Source organism: Phalacrocorax carbo, chromosome 14, assembly GCF_963921805.1.
Source record: "Phalacrocorax carbo chromosome 14, bPhaCar2.1, whole genome shotgun sequence".
NCBI lineage: Eukaryota > Metazoa > Chordata > Aves > Suliformes > Phalacrocoracidae > Phalacrocorax > Phalacrocorax carbo.
The window spans coordinates 3,119,361-3,142,881 of NC_087526.1; the positions used below are offsets into that span (position 1 = coordinate 3,119,361).

Sequence of the window (23,521 nt, forward strand, 5' to 3'; positions counted from 1 at the left end):
CATAAACAGCTGCTGCAAAAAGGAAGGGAGCAGGTTGCTCCCTGTGTGGTAGGATAAGAAGAAATACGATTTAAATTACAAAAAAAGTATTTCAGTTTAGATGTTTGGAAAACAGAAAGGATAACACTAACCGCTGAGGTGTCTAGGGAAGCTCATGGAATCTCCCGTTACTGAGCATCCTTAAGAAGAATTGAACAAAAAGCTTCAGCGACAAAGCAAAAGCCTTGGATGGTGCTTTGATAGACGCTTTACTATGCCTGTGCCATACCTCACCTTCTTATCTGACCCATACTTTGCACATTTGTTTTGTATTTTAATTAAGTCCAAGCCTGCATGCAAAGAACAAATTGTTTCACTGCTTCTCAAAGCATCACTTTCAGGGAAAGCGGCATTCAAGAGATTTAGACAGTTTCATCCACCCTACGAGAACTTATTCCCAATGCAGAGGGGCTCCCTGAAACCGGCTCCTTCCAGGAGAGCATGTGCTACTTTACCAGAGCTGACAGTGCCTGGTTGGGTATCGCGCAGCCTCAGCACTGCCATCGTGATGAAGTACCAAAGAGCGAGACCTACGGAGGAACCTTTTGCACCAAGCGCCTCATCGCATCAGAAATACCATGATGTTTCCCAAATTGTAACTCACACGTCAGAGGTCCTGTTTCAGCCTAGTCGGTACTAAGGGGCTGGGCAACCTGAGGCAGGAAGGGGGATGCCCTCGGCTGTGCAGAGCCAAGCCTACAGTGCTTCGGTTCTTCAGTACTGATAGAGATCAAATATGATCTGCCCATTAATTGTCTTTCGGATTTCCACACCTGTTAGGGGCTGATTGTCCACTGAGATATTTAGCACTGACAACTAAACCTAAGGCGGATGTTTCCAAGGGGTGATCCTGGAGTATAAAGACACAGTTGTACCCTTCTACATCTTCAAATAAAAATTCACATCAGTCTCTGAATGGTATTTTTTTAATGAGTTTTCCATTCACACTTCCTTTATATCCCAGTCCAGTTGCTTACAAATATAAGGGAGAACCTTTAGCTATTTACAAGTATGATGTATTGCTGAAATTCATGGATTCTGTGATTTTGCTGCTTTGCTTACTTCATGTTAAGCAGGTACAATATTAAATTAAGTAATTTTAACACGGTATTTTGGTTCAATTACCTGCTAGTGATTTTCTCCAAATACCTACAAAATATCTTTGCAGCTGGTACTCAAAACAGAAATTGAGATTGCAGAATTTTTAGCTATGATAATAAGTCTCCTACGCCTGAGAAGTGCACTATTGAAGTGCTGATGTGGCTACAGCCATTCACTGAGATATTCCTGTATATGTATGTAAGTACGCACAGAGAAAGGCCTCGGTGCACGCACATACAACAAACCGTGAAACCTTTCCGTTTCTCCTATAGATAGCGATGATTAAGACATCAGCTGCCCCATCCATGCTGGAAGCACACCCGATCAGAACGCTAGAGTGACTGGGCAGGGAAGACATATGGAGAGCTTTACATCGCAATGGGTATTATGAAGGCTGGAGGCAGGCACCATAACGAAAACGCAGGAGTTCCTGGTACGAACTCGTTTCCAGCTTGTGCTAATGGCTTGTGTAAGGAATGGCCAACATGTTCGGTCTTCCTTTTTCTTTGTCATTATTAAATGAGGTTTACATTCTCTTCCACTGTCACTTGGTTTTCCTCCAAACGTTGGCCTCCACAAAGACAAGCTACATTAAAAATTTAAATAAAGCAAAATTTTTTAATTTAACTTTTTTTGTGATAAGAGGCTTATTTCTTGCTGAGCTGTGTTGTCAGTTGAAATTAATTCAGTGGGTGCAATCTGAATTACCTAAATAGAGGCAGTTTGCCTTTGAAGTAGCTGCTATGGGAAGATTTTCAAAAGCATTCAGGGGACATTTTACACTAGGCACGTTCAGTACAAGAGTAAAACTCCCTTTGATTTCAGTGCCCTGCTGTCACAGAAGCACACAGTACATGTCCTGAACGTATGCAGTGATACTTGATTTCAAAACAATACTTAAGTGTGAATTTACCTAGTAATTTATTGGGGTATTGAGGTATAACTTAAACACTATACTAGCAAATGGACTGAAATAGAATAAAGAAGGTGGCTCATATAGAAGTATTTCAGTTTGTTAGTAAAATAGTAATGTTCTTTGCCTTTAGTTACAGCAATTAAAACAATCCACAGTGATAAGAACTATCGAGGATTATCATATTTGCTTATTAACATGACAGTCCAATTAATCTTGCGAAGAAACAAAGATTACCAGGCTATTTAACAGTGACATCTAATTATTTTGGAGAAAAGCATGCATCTTTCTGTTTACAGGCTTACAATCTCATCTTGTGCCCTAACATCTTGTAAAAGAAAGGTACAAATCAAGCAGGAATCAGGCTGCTAAAATTATTAAATGCTGAACAAGACTCATTTCGTTATACTTGAGGTTTATTAGATCATATTAGTTAACACCTGCTAAGCAAAAAAGTATGAAGCGCAATATAAAGTACACAACCCTGATTTCATGCATGTTTAACTGAGAATCCAGGGTCTCCGTGAATTTTATATTAATTAGCTGGAACATTTAAAGAACAAACTCTTCATTATGTCCTAATCAAAGCAAGGTCTGAGAGCTTAAGGGAAAACCCCAAAGAGCATCCATCTGCTGATCAGCATCCCTGAAGGTATTTAAAAGACACGCAGACGTGCTGAGGGACGTGGTTTAGTGGTGGACTTGGCAGTGTTGGGTTAATGGTTGGACTCAATGACCTTAAAGGTCTTTTCCAACCTAAACAATTCTATGCTTCTATGATTTCTGACTTCACTTCCCCCCCACCCCGGATTCTGGTTTGTTAACAAGTCATCGTAGCAAAATATTTAGGTAAAAAGGGGCTATTTCTCCTTGCTGCTGTCCTCCTAAACTCTGACAGATTTAGCAGAATATAATCCTCGTCTGTATAAATGTTTTTGCTATGTTCTTAATACTTCCCTACAAAAGTACACCACATTTTCCAAACAAGGTCGGCTTCCTCAGTATCGGTTAGTGGGACTTCTATTTATGCTGGGTCCTTAAGTCCTTTCTTAAACTCAGAAAATAATTTCCCTTCAAAAAGAAGCTCAGCAATATTCCCTGTGCTCCCAGTTTCAGGAATTTGAATATGGAGAATGGAACAAGACAGGTGGAGCTCCAAATGGCTCAGTAGCAGGAAATTTAACTGAGGGATTTCACCTCTGTATGGGCGATGAGGAAGACATACCTGAGGATGTACTACTTCCCTCTCCCATGGGCATTTCTTATCCTCTTTAACAGGCTACTTCCCACTAAATAGCAAACATATGAAAATTCAGTGCAGCCTCCCTGGGTATTTTGATCTTGTCTTACACATTCCCAAACTTTGAGGTGTTTTTTAGATGGATCAAGGCACGGTGAGCTCTGATTCCCACACTGTTTCCATACTGATGCTTTAGTCTGCCTCCAAGTGATTCTGGCTTTAAGTATAGGTGCAGTCTCAAAGTAATATGCACTTATAGAGCACATTTCATCCAGCAGTTCTGCAGAACCTACTAACACCCAGATTCAAAACACCAGCCGGACCAAGGAAGCTGAACCATCTCACAAGTCCTTCGCTCTGGTTGACATTTGACGTTAACTGCAAGGAGCGGATTGTTCTGAATCTACACCTGTTCTGTACTGACCACCCAAAACATATAGTCATTAGAAGCCCCAGTAGATCAGCTGAACATCAGATTTCTGATTTGTATCTAACAACAGTAGCCTATCTCGGAGGCTACAAGAGCTGCTCCTGGTATTCATGTTCGTGCATATACATATCAGAAGATATGGAATCATTTGGCCTTATTTAAATGGAATTGATCCCCTGGTAAATATACAGTGAAAATCTGCTTTAAGCAACCTTGGAAAAGATGGGGGGAGAGGAGGGAAAAAAAAAATATCAGTCACCTAAGATAGGTGGCCTTTAACAAGAAGTCTAATGAAAATTGTATGGGAAAGCCATGGGGATAAAGTACTTTAAAGTCATCGATTAAAGTAAAGCAGGGTGGAAAAGTGAAAGGGCTGGCAACCGTTCCACCATGCACCCTGATCTTATGAGCTCTCAGAAGACTTAGGTCAAAAGCCTCAGGAAGACACATAGTCGAGCTTTAAGAGGAGTTCACAAAAATTTTAAGACATTTTTCTCAGGTGGAGTTTAGCTTTGCAAATATTTTGGCGATGGTGCAACCTGAGCTTTGTGCGTATGCTTTATTGCAGGTTTTGGGGAGTGAAAGAAAGGGAAAAGTAGCACCATCTGGTTATGGTTTCCTGTTTTCTGATTCTCATTCACGTAAGCCCTTTCTGGTAGCAAACACTTGGTTATTTCCACATCTGTGCTACGCTTGACCTCCCCAGTGGTACCTGAAATAAGTGCAATGATTCATAAGCTGCAACTCAGGCCTGGGCATCAATGCTAAGCAATAAACACACAAGCTGTAGACAGCAAGGAAAGGGAAAACACCTCCAGACTGGATTTGTGCCTTTTTAACACCACTGTCACCAACAGCTTCTCCAAATAGATCCCAGCATGCCGTTACACTGACTAGTGCCAGATGGGACCTGCAATTTTATTACACTTCAGATGCTGTTACTTCAGGTGAAGCAATTAGTATCTGTCAAGCTAAACAGCTCTGTCTTTGGATCACCTGTTACACTGCCCTCCACAAAGGCCAAGGAGGTTGATGCACGGAGGCAACCAAAGGCAGCAATCTGTCCAGTGCCCTTTGTCCTCTCTGACAAAGCAAGAAGCAATACGAAGCTTTCACCCTGGTTTATCAAATTGCTCTGGGTTTGTCTAGAGCCTTGCCTAGAAAATCTTTTAAATGAACGTCTGGTACTTCTCGGTGAAAAAGGGGAATTGTGCAAACAGGGCTGGGTTCTGCCCAGCTCTCACCTCCTGCTCAAAGCACGCAGCAGCTGCTAGCCGAGCGACCCTCGGTAGCTGCCCAGGGCTAACTCAGACCACTCCACCACACCTCCTCAGCCTACACGCAACACAACCATCCTTCCTCCTAGTTGCTCTTTACTCCAGGTCACACGCCAGGGAATCTCCGCCAATACACGCTAGCAGCTATCCTAGTTAGAGGGGAGTTTTCCACTGCTTAATTCTCCAGATAACAGACTTCCAAACACGCAAGTATTGAAACAAGCAGAATGCTACGACCACATATCTGGCAGGCGCTCTCCAACAAATTCAATGGTGCTGCAAGCTGATGTATATTCAATTCTGGCATATCAATCACTTCAAATTCCAGTATGATTATCAAAAGACTGTATTTGCCTATAACATAAACCACTTTTTTTCCACTCCAATTACCTTATGGAAATTTTTAGCGCAGATAATATATAGTATGAATAAATAGTCTCTAACATGGCAATAGAAGAACTGATTTTTCTCTCTTTGTCCCTTTCTTTGTATCTGGAAAACCTCACACATTTCAACTTTCTTAAGAATAAAGCAGAGAAAAATATTGTTTCACACACGTCTTCTGCAAACACTTTCTGATATGAGACCAGTCTGAGCTCATATCACATAATAATCAATTACATTAAACAATCTACTGCAAATTCCTTGCCAGTAAAATACAAAGTCATTTGCAGTTTCTGATATGCCAGCTTTTCAGTTCCGCATAACAAATAGCACTTTCACACAAGCCATAACTGTTTCTGCCTTTACCTGTGAAAAAGTGTCTTGTGTTCTTGTATTATCCATGTCTGTGAAAATTATAGTTGTTTCATCAGTATCCCATAGGGTTGCAAACTATAGTTTATTCATGAATCACACCTGCTTTCCCACAGCGCAGTTCTTGTTCTTTCTCTCCGCTTCTCTCTCTCTTATGAAGTCTTGCAGCCAATGGCTTTTATTAAGTGGTACTTCCTTTTATGCTGAGAACTGAAAGAAACAACAACGATGCTTTGCTTCCTTATGGCAGCTCTGTGAAAAGACAAAAAAAAAAAGTCATTTGTTTGCTTTTCCTGAACTGATATTTATGTTCTAGTGACTTCCTGAAATCAGAGCCATGAATACTGACATTATGATTTACCACTGTATATTGGATCTTCTGAACACCCAACACGTTAGTTACCAAAACAAATTTCATACTAAATGTAACGAAGTTTGCCTGAGGAACTACAAAACTACAAATACAATGCTCAATTTTCACAGCAATATTTTGATGCACAGCAGCAATCTTTAACATATGTCTTCAGACTCCAGCATGAATATGTGCATATTGAATGAAAGCACAAAAGCACCTGCAGGTTAATTTACAAGATTCCTGTAAAGATAAACAGCACCTTAAGCTTTGCCTTTGCTATCTGTATTGGAGGAGAGAGTCTAGTGATTGGAATATTATCAGTAAGGCATTCCTGAAATCTAACAAAAATTGTTGAGCAGCTACAGAGAAAATTGACCTCAGTTTCCCCACCTACATCTGGTGATTTCTGTTATGACACAAAAACATATCAAAATTAATTCGGAGATTAAAAGTTCTGGATAGACATGGCTGCTGGAGGGTGGACTCTTCATATTTTGAAATTTCTTCTCCTCCAAATAAAGGCAAAAGGGAAAATCAAAAGCCATCAAGTATCTCCCGCAAAGTAAATTTTTTAAAAAGTGACAGGAATTGAAACATTTTGTTTCGATGATGGGTCTCCTTCCTCTACTAGCCTAGAAGCAACTTTTTAATAGAAACAATACAGGGAGGGGAAGTTGAGCAGCTCAGTGCAGAAGAGGTGTCAAGGGACCACTCTGGGCTCCCTGGCCCAGCCCCACGTACCCATGTGTATAAACCCCACCTGCTCTTTCAGCTGACGTAGTTAGAGACCTTTTGCTGAGGAGCTCGGCTCCTTTATCTGCCAGAGCTCAGCCAAAAGGCAGCACTGCAGAAGTAAGAGGCAAGCACAGGCAGCCAGAGACAAGCTGTGGAGAGCAACGTGGTGCGGAGTTGGCCAACCCGTTTGCCTTGTAGGCAGGTCTTCAACGTGCCAGAAACAGATCTGAGACTTGTGCCTAAGAGCAGGCTCTGACAGCCATAGAGCATTCACCAGCTTCACTGTCAAGCCTTTAAGCTCACACTTGCTAAACACTGTAAACGGGCCCAAGACAGACCATAATAGCAAATGAGTGGGAGGGAAAGGATTAGGAATGAATTCTCCCAAGATTACTTAAGGCAATACAAATGAAAGGGAAGGTCAATATATGCTAATATAAACAGTTTTTAATCAGTTCAAGTGATTGAAAAATAAGTCCTACTCTTCGAAAGAATGTTAGCTTAACAAAGGCCAGTAATGTAGCAGGGCCTGACTAAGTCCAGATCTTCTAAAGAAATATTTAACAAAAGATTGCCTTCCTTTCAGTGCTCTCAATTCTGACTATTCTACGTCCAGCGTAACAGGAGGGAAACATTTCACTAAACTGGAAAAAGAAATCATGGGAAACATATTTCTTTGACAGTTATTTTAAGTAATTTGGTTAAAATAAAATAGCAACTAATTCACTCAGAATCAAATTTCTACTATGGGCCTGTTCCCCTTTAGAGGGGGAATAGCTCCTCAGCTCTTGAGGAACTATGATTTTCTTTTTAAATTAAAGAATCCCAAGGAAATTCTCTTTATAACGTGATTATAGCACCACAGAACATTTTAGAATGGGAAAATGACAGGTTTCTTTTATAAAGGTTCTGCAGAGGAGTTAGACGGTCTCTTGCCCTCCGCTGCCTGCTGAACAGCACGTTCTGCAAGGTTACAAAGTCTGAGAGAAAGCAGTTAATCAGAAGGGTGCTCAATTGCTACTTTCAGAGCAAACATTTTCAATTAATCTCAAGTCGTTAATTATACTTTCTCTTAATAAAGGCTCTGGTGTAATTTTCTTCTTTTTCCCTCTCAGTTAATCGATTCAAACATATGCCAGAATCATGGGCTACAGCAAACACATGGGAAAATCCAGTCCTTAAATAAACTGCTCTCCAGCGAAGACAAAAAGAATGGAGAAAAGGTTTTTCAAGCAACATGGAAGAACAAGAACACTTTGTGCGTTGTCCAACCGACGCACAAGGTACCTGCAGCGTATGTTTTACTTCAGAATAACACGAACAACTCACAATAGAGAAAAAGACAGTGTCAAAGATGATTTTAACAACTTTTCCCTCTCTCTAGTACTTGCACTAGGCGTGTTTGCTGCCAAACGGGGGGGGTCTTTTGCCTGGAGGAGCACCGTGCCCTGCCTCGCCACGAGCCCCCCGAGAGCGCTGCTGCCCATCTCACTCGCCGGCCACGATCCCGAGGCTGGTCCTGCTCCCACCACTGCACATCTGCCACGCTGTCCTTATGCTTTGTAGGCTAAAAGACAATTCAGGCGTCTCAGATTTACTAACGGAGATTCTGAATGGCTTTTTCCAAACTTCCCTCTCTTTTGTATACAACCACAAGGTGGGAACCTCCTTGTCAGGCGCCTGGGCTGTGTTATCCCACTTCTCTTGCTCACCGGGGGCCTGACAGCCCTGGGAGTGACTTCACCTGCCAGAAATCAGAGATTTCCCTACCTGCTTTTTAAAATGCTAAATCGCCAGGAGTTTTTCAATAGTATATTGTGGGTAACCCTGCGTGAACTCATCATTTTGTGCTTTTTGTGGAAGTTTAAAAAAAAAAAATCCTATGACCAGTGTGTTTTTAATCAACCTGAAATATTTGTTTTCTAGGCAAAAGTCAAAAATTGGTTGTGTCCCTTTTTAATTTCATTAAAGACTTTTCTTAAACGTTTTCATACCCAAGAAAAAGACATAATGAAATAAGTAATTTCACATTAAAAAAATCAGAGTTTGAATGAAATTATTCTTTTTTAAAAAAAGCATTAACTTCATAGAAACATTTTTGCCTCTCATTCAAGCACGAACGTTTCAGCAGAGCTGGAATGCTCTCACAAAATATTTGAGAGTTGAAAAACCAATCCTTCTGCTGTGAACTTGTTTCACCTCAAAATTACTGCCTAGACCCGTTTTACAAATGGGTTTTTTCTTTTTTTCTGAGGAATAGTGCTGAAAAAGAGAAGCCAGAGCTCCTAATGACTCCATCGTGTAATGTGGGGTTTTGACCTAGTACGGCAGCGAGTGCACCGAGGGTGTTAATCAGCAGAAAGTGATGTGGGGAAACACGCTGAAAGTAAACCAAGAAAAAAGAATTGGGGGTAAAGAGATGAGCAACTGAAGAGAGAAGAGTTCATTTTTCTAATAGGAAGAGGAAGAAAAGAAAAGACTGAAAGGACAAGAAGGGGTAGAGCGTCTACTCCAGAGGAAGCATATTGCAATTGTAAATGTCATTTCTTAGACTGGGTTAATGGGTACAGCAAGGAACTGACTGAGATACTGGATAAAAAACATCCTGTCATTAAAGGCTGGCACAATAAAGGGCTTACACGTGCTGCTCAGTGACCAAAGGAGAGACCGTGCCTTGAACTGCAAACCCAAAAGAAAAAAGCGATGCCTTCCGCACAGCCGGGATCTCCACAGCGAGAAGCGACGGCAGGTTGAGAGACACTCCCAGGTACAAAGGAGACCAGCAGAAAAATAACCAACCTGTAGGATGCTGGGCTTGTGCTTTACATTAAATGTTTGCAGTCATTAGCTGGCTGAGCACCAGCGTTCGGCCATCTGTCCATATGTCCTTCCTTCCTCCCACGCACTCGCTCCTCCTGCCATGGAAATTTCGTGTTTTAGGTGCTTTTGATAATTTTATTTTAGTTGCTATTTTAAAGCTACCAGCTTTGCAACCCTGGGAGACTGACACCTTCCAACTCCTACGTGAGCTGCCCTGCCAGGGTGCTCCAGCCCACGGCCGAGACACCCTCAGCCAGACCCCCTGCACCGCCTTTGAAGTCAGTGATGCCAACAGGCTGAGCTGGAAATCCCTGAGGGGACAGGGGATAAGGGAGGAAGGGTCAGCCTGGTCCTTCTCACACCTGAAAGTGATAATTGTCTTACACACACCTTTATTTTTAAAGAGACAGAACATTTGGGGCTATATTGCAGGGATTACTTAGATTTTCAGGATGAATAGAGCCCCTTCCTTCCCTCTCCCCCAAAATGATTCCCGAGAGCAGCAGAAGGCCACTGACACATATTTCAAGGTGTTAAGGTCCCATAGACATCACACACACATCTTTAAAGCTCGAAAAAGAAAGTCAAGAAGGGCTCCCTATGCCTTGCATTTATGAATGGCTCAGTCTTCCTCTCTACTTGCAAAGTCCCAGTAACACAGCATGGAAAGCCCTGACACAGCTAAGCCAGGTATCCCAGTTACTTGCGTTGGGGAAGTTCAGCCCTGCTCCAGAGAGAAGCTGCTTCTCTGCCAGGAGGTGAAAGCCGCTTTTTTTCTGTCTCTACCAGCATCTAAAAGGAGTTGGTCTGGTCTCAGCCTGTTTGGTTACCCCTTGTCCTGCTCTTGCAGATGCCTGCAGTGGGACTGTGCTGCAGGGAGTGGGATTGACCTGTTAGAGAAACATGAGAGGCAGGCTATCACCAGGAAATCATACGCTGACTCCCTGTAAAAAGCAGCGTCGGTCACTACGAGAGCTGTCAGGACTCGTGTGTCCCCCTGCACGGGGAGCTCTGCTGCGGGAGCCCCTCTCTGCACCACAGCCCTGGCGCTGCACCTTGAGGGAGTGGGCAGGCACGGAGGAGCACGTTGGACTGGATACAAGGAAATAAAGGTATTCGCCAAAAGGCAAACAAGGACTTGTGAGAAATAGAGGAAGTCCAGGGAGGGGCTTTTTTTTCCAAGTCGTTCTGCCTCCGTAGGCACAGGTGAACCAAGCGAGCTGAAACTGGCATTTCCCGCAATGGTCTTTGAATTCACTGAAGAAATTTGGCTCAGTGAAGAAGCCAAGAAGTATCAAAATAGAAACCCTTAGCAACTCAAAAGAGAACATTATTAAATAAAATCACATAAATCAACCTAAATGTCACCTCTGCTTTTTAACATAAGCAAAAACCCAGTATTTTGAAAAGAAGATGATCATCTGTGCTGACATGGACACCCTCCTCTTCATTTCACTTGATGCATAGCGTGACCGTGCCAACAATTTCTGAGCAAAACTGGAAAAATCAACCAAACATGTTACAACAAAACCTTGTTTCAGGGGGTTTTGCCTTTTCTAGCACAGAAATTGATGGCATTGCAAATTTTAGGTATTTCTATTTGACCTTATTTTGATCCTGGTTTTAAGTAAGAAAGATATTTATGCTCAACAGGTTGCGCTGCACTGAACTGGAAGATCCCCTGTGCATTAAATACAAGGAAAACAAAAAAGGCGGGGGGGTGAATAGAAGACGAATGATTTAAAATTAAAACTTCTGACAAGTGATTGAGTCTGTGCAACTAAATTCAGGTCAAGAGTGACATCTAGTGATGCTCAGTACATGGTCCTCACACAAATTCTGCCAGTTTTTGCAGTATTCTCATGATAAATCTTTCCCAAGGTACACAGCTTCATACATCTTAGCTTCTTTTATGTCTCTGTAAATTTCTTCTTAAACTGTAAGCAGAAATAATGTATTTCAATATGAAAAATGGTCAGTTTATGTTCAACTATTCCTGTTGAAATCAGACTCTCATATCCAAAACCCAGTCCAGCCTTCCCTGGCAGGGTCAGGAGAGAGCACGTTCCAGATCTGAGCGTGCCAGAACGCACTGATTTCATCTTATTTTTCTTATTTAGTTCACAGCTGTGATTTTGAAATAAAGCCCAAGGAAGAGAGGAGAGAGCTGGGAGGGAGGAGGGGTCGGGGACCGGACGCTCAGCGTGGCAGTGTGTCCAATCCAGCAGGACAGTCAGATGCGGGGGACCATCAGCCTGCGAGGAGGCACCGGCATCGTGCAGCGGAAGGCACTGCCAGCCACACTGGCTGGACATGCGACAACTTTAAACATTTCCCATATTTCACCAGAAATATCATAATAGAAATATTTTCCCATGAAATGTGGGGTTTAAAATTTTTCAGGTAATTTGTGTTAATTTTGTGGTTAATTCAATGTGCACATTTTGAGTGATTAGGGGGCGAATCCAGAGAAAAAAAATCTAGGAACTAGAAGATAGAGATAATACATCTATTCATTAAAATGAAGGAGCAGGTGCATGGTGCCTAATTGATGGAGGTGTCATTTTTTGGCTTCTTTTATAAAAGCAAATATTCTTTTTTGTACAATCCATCCTGCAAAGCACAGTGGCAGTTTGATACATAAATAAAGCAAATCAGTAATTAGCAACACAGCCATTACCTATTCCTTTGTGAATTGGTAATGCACAAACTACTTAGTTGCTGAATTTTGAACAACAAAATATTTCCAGCAGTCTTCTGCCTTTGATAGCGGTTCATTGTCACCATCAAGAAAAGAAAAGAAACAACCCACGTGTTTCTAAAAACAATGGTTCTTCATCTACTTGAGCAATTTCCTTCGAGCTTCCCACTGTGTGCAACAAACGTTAATAAAGGAAATGTCAGCGCGGCGCTCCCGGCGCATCCCTGCGGTGCCTGCGTCCTCTGGAGGCTCTGCTCCGTGCGGAGGAGGGGACCCACCACCCCAGCCGGGTGCTCAGCTCCACAGGACGATGACCCCGAGCCCAGACCCCGCACACAAGGAGGGGAAGGAGCCGCAGCTGCCCCTGACCCAGCAACACCAACTGCATCCACCATCCCCTCTGTCCCCAGCAGCCCGGAGGGGCCGTGGCGGGACAGAGGCATTTCGCGTGCCTGAAATGGGTGAGCTAACCCTGACAAAGACAACTTGGTAAAATTGTGATGAAGTAACATAAAACCAAGTAGTGCTTGCCATGAAAAGCTCCTCTCGAGTTGAGTTGAAGCTTGATGGCCTTTAGCCAGCACTGCTCACATCTGCTTGCCCCACAGTCTGCTTTAGAGTCAAGAAAGCTCTGCTGACACGACACTGATTCATATTTTACCACATTTTCCAACTACCGACCACATATTTCACGCAAAATCCTAGACCTCTGAATGTCACTGATCGCCTTGCTGATACTAATGCTGCATCCAGTAACACACCCTAAAGCCAAGCAAGTAAAAAGTGACAGCTCTATAGATTTACTCCTCTGTGACACAAGATGGCACCAGACACTACCTTAATTTCAAGCTATCAAAAAAGTGGACCACCAAAGGAGTTTAAAATCGAAGAGCCATAGGGGTTTAAATGTGGTGAGTTAGAACATGACAGACTCTCCAGTGATTGTGTCCAGGATGTCCACCAGCTCGTGGGAATGGCTGGGGCACAGCAGGGACAAGTATCTCAGACACTGAAGGGTTTGAAATAGCAAAATTTTGGCTGTGGAATCAAGGAGAGAGCTAAAGAAATCCTGGCTCTTGAAAGCCTCCAAGGGCATCAGTCAGATCACTCCTCTGAAAGCCATGAAACACAGCTCTGAGGTGCAGAGGGGGTAGAAAAGTCAGGGTCCTCTATACTCCAGGGTGGCCTTTTCATCTTGGAAAGCTCTATGACAAAAAGACGCTTCTTCTCCTGCAACCTGCTTTTGAAACTTCGGTCCTTTCATCAGTCAAAACACATATTTTGTTTTTGTCAACAGCAAATGTTAAGAAAAAAGACAACAGGAGATTGCAGCTGACTCCCCACCTTCCCCCCATTTCATTCTGGTCACTGCATCACATACTGGGACAGCTCCAGTACAGTCACCTCCCCTGTTCTCAGTCTTGGTCAGCAAATGACAGGGCGACAATAAAGCAAAAGGCTTCCACACCCAACCGCTGTGTCTCTGGTGGGTGATATTGTTGGCTGAAGCTACGCATGCTGTTGTCCGCCTGTGCCGTACACACAGTTAATCCCATTGCAGGCTTCAGACAGGAGCGCTGCAAACAAAGACCAAGCACGCGCTAAAATCCTCACCCTTCCCTATACACGCGGTGGTGTGATTTTAAGCTCAAGCAGGACAGTGCATCACCAAAACTTTAGCAAGCGCAGTTGCAAGCCCAGCTTTTCTAAAGAGGGGGCTATTACACATCACTGAACTCACTGAACTCAGGGAACACAAGCCAGATCCCTTAGATTTTGGATTTAAAAGTGATTGACAAAATTGGTGTTCGAATGAGGAGTTTTATCAAAAAAAACACTTGCCTTTGGGCAGCCTCTTTTGGCACAGTCTCTGAAAGAGCATCCCCAAGAACACAGGCTTGCAGGCACAGTCCGGGGCGGCGGCAGCAACAGAGAACTGAAATGGGCTAAATTGAGACCCTGCCCTGCCAATTTTCCCTCCAGGAAGTATTCATCATTATCCTCTATTTTACAATGTAGGGAGCACTCAGCTGCACTCTCTTCTGTATTTTTAGCCATAGCTGTTATTTAGAAACCTTAGCCACCGATGTTTGCCAGTGGCAGGTTATGACTAAGAGCCTTTTGAAATTCCAGCCTCGGTGTCACCGAGTTATTCATCATCAGGCTATTTGCTGGGCAATGGAAAGAGCGAGGGGAAGTCTGCAGAGCATGGCCATTTTCAGTCATCGCTTCTCACTTAATATGGAAAATGAAGGAAGAGATTTCAAGAAAAATACCTGCCCAACTGCAGCACAAACAGGAGGCTCAGGCCCACAGATGGAATGAGCTTACTCCTCTGCTTTCCGTGGAAGAGGAAAGGAGAATTGCAGCTGGAAAAAGAAGTACCTTGCAGTAATGAGGCACCCTGGCTTTGAATCTCGTATCACCACTGCAGATTGGTAAAAAGCAGTATTTTATTCCCCTTCCTGCTCTGACATTTAATTAGTCAGTGCAGGAACAACAACCCACTAGGCAGGGGTGTGTATTTACAGCAGAGACAGATCTCTGGGCGGCCTGTTAGCACATAGTCTCTCCAGACAGTCCACACAAGCCTTTCAAGCTGGCATTGCTTGGAGGAGGAAAGGCAGCGTTGGCTCACAAAAAAAATCCTTAGTAATATTATGCCTGTATATTGTTAATATATTGTTTTTAGACACATTATATACATATAAATTAACTAATAACAACCAGTCCAGAAGACAAAGGGAATAATAGAACACAGATTCAAAGCGACTGGAGTCAGGGAAAGCAGGAGGGGTTGAAAGGTTCACTCTGCAAAAGTCTGCTGGGTAGTGACACAATATCCTCCAGATAACTAGGAGCGAGGGAGCTCGTGAGGTCAGGCTGCAGCGGTTTAGGGTTCTGGCACCTGCATCCTCTGAGGTGCTGGCCTAGTAAAGCAAGGTTACAAAATGTTTTGAGAAGTTTCTAAGCAGTCAACAACAGCGCCCTTGGTGAATTCAGCTGAAATTTAATTATTTCTGCCACCAGAAGACGTGAAGGTGAGCGATAGATGTAACCTTTTCACGACAACACCTTTTCTCATCAAGACAATATTCAGTAAAAACAAAGACTTAAACACCGGCTTGTTTTCTTGTGTTAAATGGGAAAATGTGCTATTCAGAAACACCTAACCATACATTATTATTAAATACAAACAAAGATTTTTAAAAAACCTTGTGCACTTGAACAGGAAAAAAGAAGGAACAAGAAATGGTATGAGACTAACTAGTTGTCGCTTCTGTTTTCCATAATAAAGGGTACAAGGTTTCAGAAACCATATTTGCTTTCCAAATATATTTTCCTTTCCAAATCAGGAAGATTCTATTTCTAACAGAAAATATTCCATATTCACACTCTGTAGTTCGACATTACTCAAAAAACTGGCTCATATTGCAGATTTCAGAATCTAGAAAGGGGAATCTCTCTAACCTTGGAGAACGTTTAAGACCCATTTTACTGTTGAAGGGCAACATCTCTGAGGGCAGCAGTATGGTTGTGCACATGTGGTTGGTTTAATAGATGGACGCAGGCCTTTGCTATTCCCAGCTACCCCTAAACCGTAAGAAGTAAAGCTTGCCTCACTCTGTTATAGAAGTTATTTGCAAAAAGCAATGCAGATAGAAGCACTGAAGCTGAACTGTTTTACAACCATAGGACAGTATTAAGGTCACATCTTCCAAACACAAAAAGATTAGAACAGGAAATCCCTGGAACATATTAACAAGGCAAAAGTTAGACCTAGCTTTAATTAAAATTAAAGGATAGGTTCTGATAGTTCTTATCACGGTCTTTGAGAGAGCAGCAGTCTTACAGGAGTGCTCTTCTGCAGCTCCAAAGAGGGAACCACCCATCCCATGGCCTTTCCCACTGATTTCAGGAAAATCTCATTCACTGAAACATGAACTGGCTACCGAGTAAACACTTGTGGGACTTATTTCCCCACTTTCTTTTTTCTCCCCTTTTTTTTTTTTGCAAGATGGTTTAGTCACCCAAGGACGTTCCTTTTGCAGGGTTCACATGGGGCCACACGCATATAGGCAGACCTGCAAGCAGACATCATTTTAAACTGCCTGAAGCTGGTACATCTGCAGGTCTAGGAGTGGCTGGTGACAGGCACAGCACAGAGCCTAGCTCTAGCACGTAAGAAGTGGCAGCATCAGGGGAAAAAGCTTCAATTTTCTGGTTGTGGGTTGTTTTTTTTTCCTGTATGAGTATTTTGTCTGCAAGGAAGCAACACTGGACTCCAAGTACAGCAACAAATTGAGGGTCTCTAAGCATCAGCAGAAAAATATCTCAAAATCCGTCCACCCACAGCATCTGACAGCTCAGTAAAATCATCTTTAAAGCTTGCCAGGCTCCAAAGTCTTGCAGTTATCTATAGTGCCAGGAATGAGGTCAGCCAGCAGCATTAGGTTATTAGGCTTTAAAAGGCCAAATGTACCCACTGCTCAGCCCCACCACTGCAGGATAATGAGATTTTTGAAGACAAGGACTCCCAGGGAGATGAGGAAGATATTCCAGGGATCCTTGGCACTGATGAAACTGCAGAGCAGAATGCAGCTGGCTCAATCATGTCTGCTTGTCTTTCACTCCGTAAATGAGAGGACAAAACTGATACCGAGTATTATTGGTCTAAAGCACTTAAAATCCCTTGAATATGACAAAGTACCTGCAGGTGCTGGTAAGTGTTTTGCAATCAGGTCTGCTTTGTCTCCTTTTACCCTTGGATGAGAAGGAAAATTTTATATAATGTCCAAAAGCTGAATCTGTTTAAATTAACCTGTTAACTGGCTGAAATTATAGAAACACTCATCTGAAAGCCACCTCATTGCAATCACTATTACGTGTTCCTTTTCCTCACTAATCACACAGGTTGGCAGGCCACCTCTTCATTTGCAGTACTGGTGCTTTTTGCTCCAGCCAGGGTTGAAAGGAAATTCAGTGGGTCAGATCCTAATGATGCGAACTGCTAGTGGTCTGCTTCAACTGGGTTTCAATGGGTGGTATCAGGTGGGGATCTGCTCTTCCATTTTGAAGATCTCTTCCATTAATCTGGTACAGACACATGCAACTTCCACCACCCTCAGCTGATGCCAGATTCATTCTCGCCTCTGATCACAGTGCGCCTCAGACTATAAAATAACATTATTAGCTATGGACATGACTGTGAAGCGTATGAACTAGAACTTCTTGGAAGAACACAATCAAAATCTTTCCAATATGGCATCATACATCTAATATTGCAAGTGATTCAGCAGCCTGTGAATCTGACAGTACCAAAAATGCTCGAGAAAGCTGTTACCCTAAGACATTCAAGAATGACACAGCATTTTAGTAGACAGCGCTTAATCATCTGAGTGTTTAAACCAGTGTCATTGTACGTCCTCTTTGCCCGAGTCTTATGAGGCTCCCGCTTCCAGTTTTCTTGAAGTTTGATAACGTCCAAGTAAAAAACAGGCCAAACTGGATTTCCACTATTTATTATAACTAGTGATAACTTCATGATTTCAGACAAATATACTAAACAGGTTTTTTTCTTGAACTAAGTTGAATATTCAAGAGGTTCATGATCTACAAGCCATTTGGTGAACAAGATCTGAAGTTTAATTTATTGCATTTGTCAAGTATTCCATTATCAAATACTAAAACTCTCCTAAGGCAGCTCTTCAGCATTGAACAACTCTGTATGTCAGCAGAGAGCTGAGTAACCAGCATGAAGTGCCGAGGTGATGAATTCAAGCACATGTTTACAGATATTTCCAAATCAAAGCCTGTGAAGTAATGGGCACTCCAGAAATGTGCACAGAAGTCAGAAACAGTGTACTTTGCTTTTGCTTTGCAAAGATAAAATATTTTATCTGCTAAGTCCTTTCCTAAAAAGAAGTAAAACTGAAGAGATGTCTTCAAGAGTATATCACTCTGGGCTACTGGGCACTGCAGGAGAGTAGTAATTACCTGCTGCATGGGAGCAACTGTCTGGTTGTTACCTTCTAACTTCCTTTAAAATTTTGGATTTCATCTGGCACAAACTATTGTTGAAAAAGAGTGAAAATACAGCAAAATTATATGCATTTATCAGCTTGAATCTCATGACAAGTGTTAAACAACGTTTTTCATTCAACAGCCCCACAAGGGAATTCTCTTTAGAAAACTCCATTATCCACACTTAGCTGTAGATGTTGCTTTCTCTTTTCTTTTCCCTGAAGATTAAATAGTTTAACTAGAGAGGAAGCAACTGAGTAATAACAACATACAAAAGAAGAAACCTTACAATATTAACTGCTTTGTAAAACATAACTGAGGTTTTTACCACAAAAAATGGTTCATTTCTGCTGGTAGCTAAAACAGCTAAACCTTTTTCTTTAACTTCATCACAGCCAGTATTTCATTAATTGTGCTGTCATCATCTTATTTGCAGGTTTTTTTCTTGGAAAGAGTTATTTTAGGGTCAAATAATGAGATAAAGGATGTGAATGAAAGCCTCCTCGGTAAGAGACATCCTGATAGATCTAATCGCCACATTTTACCCATTTCATCTTAGTGGGCTTGGGGTGGGTTGCCCTGACATTTTAAAAGGGCTACTCATGGTCTTTCTAAGGATCCATCTGCTTGAAATGAAACCTACATAATATTCACTGCCAACATTACATATTCACAGACTAGGTAATAATTTTAAGTTTGTAAGCCTCAGATACTAAGGAAAGCCCTGGCATTGGCAGATAAGCAAAGATGTTGGCAAGTGTGTATTAGAGGATACCATTAAGGATTAAGAGGACACCTGCCCCCCTGCTCTGCCCCAGTGAGGCCACATCTGGGGTGCTGCGTCCAGTTCTGGGCCCCCCAGTTCCAGAAGGACAGGGAACTGCTGGAGCAAGGCCAGCGCAGAGCTGCCAAGGGGATCAGGGGCTGGAGCATCTCCCTGGTGAGGAAAGGCTGAGAGACCTGGGCTTGTTCAGCCTGGAGAAGAGAAGCCTGAGGGGGGATCTCATCAGTGCCTATAAATATCTAAAGGGTGGGTGTCAGGAGGATGGGGCCGGGCTCTTTTCAGCGGTGCCCAACGCCAGGCCAAGGGGCCACGGGCACAGGCTGGAACACGGGAAGTTCCCCCTGAACATGAGGACAAACCCCTTCCCTGTGCGGGTGCCAGAGCAGGGGCACAGGCTGCCCAGAGAGGCTGTGGGGTCCCTTCCCTGGGGACATTCACCCCCCGCCTGGACGCGGCCCTGTGCCCCTGCTCTGGGGGTGCCTGCTCCAGCAGGGGTGGGACGGGGTGAGCTCCAGAGGGCCCTTCCAGCCCCCGCCATTCTGGGATTCTGTGATTAAAGAAACAGTCTGCTGGCTCACAGAGCTCTGTGCTGCCCTGAAAGTACAGGGCAAAACTCTGACAAATCGAGGCTTATGCTGGTAATAGGCAAAAGCATGAACTTAAACTTCTTTTCAGGCAAAGAAAGGAATGGAAATTAGGTCTTGCACATCCTGGGCAAGAGCTCTAATCAGTAGCCCAGAACACAAAACAGCACAGCTGCATTTTCCTCTGAACCCATTCTAAAAGGAGGAGGTGGCCACTGGTACGTGTTGTCAAATCTGGTCACAGGTACAGAGCACAGCAAGGAGAGAGGAGCTGCAGGCGTCCGCCAGCTGGCTTACGCATCCTGGTCAGGCTTAGGCACACCGAGCTCTATCAGCCAAACCTGAGACATGCACAGGCTGAGATGCAGAAATCCTTATTAGCTAGAAACATTCAGGGTCAAAAGACTGATGCTGACTGAGTTCAAATGCCTCCACAGGTAGGGAGATATTTTCATAATGAAATTCGATATTCATTTTTTCAATCTGGCCCTCAAGCTGCTAAAACTTTTCATTTTTATGGGCTTTTTAATTATTGTTTATAGAAGCACAGAAGGGTGTTTCCCCCACTAAAAACTGTCTTAGGTCACACCTGTTTAAAGAACTGGTTTTAACCATGGCAGTTACTCAAGTGCTGGTATTTGTATACAGAACCAATAAAAGATTTGAACTCTAGGTGCATTTCAGAAGATTTCTATTGCCCAACTAAGCAAGATCCTGAGGATCATCTCCACAATCCACCTCCGGTAAATCACTCTGGAGACTGAAGAGCACGGCTTGTTCAGAATGAGAGTATAGGGGGGTTAAGTCCTCGTAGCAAAATGCAAAGTAAAACAAGCATATAAATCACCCCTTGCCTCCATAAACTTTTGGGTGTGTGAAGACTCATCATAAGAAATACATTAACAAAGAAATCAGAAAAGAAAGGTAATTCTAGAGCCCAAATCCACAGATTTCCTACCACCTATCTGATCATTACAAATATGATAATCTTGGTGAAACACCCAGATTCCTCTCCATCTACAAAGAATAATACAGCTCAGGGATTTGGGGCTGGAAGTTGAAAGGATAAAATATGAGGAGGCGGCAATATAACTGTCAGCGATAACTGAAACAGCAGAGGACCAACCTTAACGCCGCAAGAGATGCTTTCCCTTCCCGTGCACCTATTCCCCTCTGACCTATGGCCCCAGCTGCCGTCCGGCTTAGACGTGGCATCATGAACTACACAGAGAGAAGGTGCAGTTGCATAGCAACTACGGGGACAGAAAACAAGGACTTCTCTCGTTCAGCACACCAGAATATTAAAAAACAATGTCAATAATTTCAACAGTGAGTTGGTTTTTTGAGTCTGGGGAATAAACAAGAACACAGCAGAAAGATGACACTGCTCGCTGGGTGTCAAATAAACATACTCGCACGACACCCAGAGAGAAGGCTCTGAAATGTAACATTAATCATGGACTGCAGCGCCCAAGACAAGAGGTGAGAAAGGTATTTTACTCACCGATCTAAAATAGATCATACTTCCTGTGCATTAACAGAGTTGCAATGAAACATTCAGCTGTACTGTGAGCTTATTGACTCACCACGACCCAGCAAAGCCCAGAGATCCAAAACCTTGACTGGTCCCACTCAACCCACACGACTTCCATCCTGGACCTCCTCTGAACAACAGTCCTGAGCACATTCCAGACAGCAGTTTAAAGTTTTCCCTTGAGGCCTTGGGTATAAGAGGTGGGAACCGCTACGCACAAGGCAAAATTTGGGGAGTACAGACAGACATCTCATGTCTCTAACTTTCCAATCTTCTCTTCACCAGGGTTTGGTGGAGGGAGGACCTAAACCAAGTATTATTTCATTTTACACACCCTGGGTTGCAACAATTGCCATGGCTCTGCTCCCCTATCCAAGACAAGTGACTTCACCACCTAGGAGATTGAGAATATGACTGCCTACCAACATTTTACTACATTTTAATAAGTTGCCACTCCTCAGATGTAACATAACATTTGCCAGGACGCAAATCCACTGCAGCATGGTGGTGGATGTTAGAGCACTGCAACAGACACGATCACTAACTATCTCTGGAAATGCAGTGGGAACTGACAGCTGAGGGCCAGCAACTTATTACACGTTATTGCAAAACGTATTGCAAAATTTCAGATCACGCAGGTTTTCCAACGCTGAGCAGAGAAATCCCCTTACACCTTTCAAAAACAAGGCCTAACATGTCACTGTCCTTTGTGCAAATACAGCTTCTTCCCATTTTTGCAACAGCCTTAGAGTCAGTTTGAGGTTGCAATCAGATACATGAGGCTCTAGCCCACTATTTTTAGCACTTAATGGCAAAGCTAATAGTGCCATTAATCCACTTTGGTATATAACATTCAATTTCCACTTCAAATTGCACCTCGGTGCAAATGGTAGCTTGATTCCTGCCGTCAGATACATTCAGAAATTCATGATGAAACATATTTAATGACTTCTTATTCTCAGATTCAGCTGAAAGGCAGGGAAATCTGTAGTGGTCATTTGAAACAGCGTGGCAACAAGGGATGAAGCATTCTGGAGTCAGTATTTACAGGACTAATGGAGTATATTGCTGAGACTAACCAGATGGGGAAGACAGGACTGGAATGTAAATGGCAGAGCGCTCCTGTGAATCCATCTACATGTGGGTGCCTAAAACATAAGTACTCCTCCATCAGCAGGTGACCCAGAGCCAAGGCCAGGTGGATGCTATTCCTCTTCTATGAATGGGAGCTCTGCCTTTGAGCCTGTCCTTGCCCTGGGAGGATACAACCTCCACCTGCCCCTTCCCAAGACAGTACCCAAGGACAGAGCTGGCAGGGAGGGACATCTGCCCAGCCTGGCAAAGATGGGCTCCTCCTCAGCTGGAAAGACTCCATTTACAAGGCCAGGGGTAGTCATCGTGTCTTGAAATCGCTATCTTGATCTCACTCCATCAGCCCGAGAAAGCTGGCAAGAAGCAACTGGGGCTCACTGCACAAAATAAAGATAGCTGCTATAGGCATAAATCCATAACTGCTACTCTTGAACAGAGGGAATATCTTTTCCCTGCCATGGGATTAGAGGCATGGGAGAGAGAGTTTGTTGTTTTAAGCCATCTGCTTTAAAATACATCACTGTGAATTTAGGGAGAGACTTTAAAAGACCAATTAAAATCTTTAAAATGTTAACTGGGCAAGTTGGTGGGTGAGCCCCCAGCTATTTTTTTTTTTTCAGATGAAAATTACTGCACTGGATATTGCCCCTGCAAACGTATCATCTGGAGTTTGCATTTGAGGTTTGTTGCCTCTTGGTATTGAATTATGGGTATGTGATAATTCTGTGGGCTCAAAATCAAACTGGAAAATATTTGTAACTTTTTGAGCTAACAAACCTGTAATAGAAACACCAAACATCAGTACACGTGACATTGTGTGGCTTTGATTCTAAAGTAGTTCTGCAAAAACATGAGTCATGAAGTATACAGACATCAGTGAGAGCTTCCAAAAAAAAAATCAAACTAAGAAAATTCACTACAGAGATATAGTGTGAGTGAATAATGTGGAAGGAAGATCTACCTTATGCTTGCCTGTTAATATACGATAACTGTAATCTCCCTGGTCCTGCATAGGCTTAAAATCAGGACAATTCCAGCTAAGATCAGTTATGGTGGGCTCCTGTGAGAAGCAGCAGCTGCTGGGTGGAAGGATTATTTTTGAAAAGGTAAAGAAAGGAAAGGGCGCATGGAAAATG

The 23,521-nt window shown here is 43.0% G+C and overlaps 1 protein-coding gene across 1 annotated transcript in view; it reads right to left on the reverse strand.

Moving 5' to 3' along the window:
• Positions 1-23,521, reverse strand: part of LOC104045353 (delphilin-like) — a 108,876-nt gene that overhangs the window by 41,047 nt on the left and 44,308 nt on the right. Inside the window, exon 2 of the mRNA XM_064465267.1 lies at positions 5,751-6,008. Coding sequence (XP_064321337.1) covers positions 5,751-5,786 — 36 coding nt within the window. The 5' untranslated portion in view covers positions 5,787-6,008. The remainder of the gene's footprint in view (positions 1-5,750; positions 6,009-23,521) is intronic.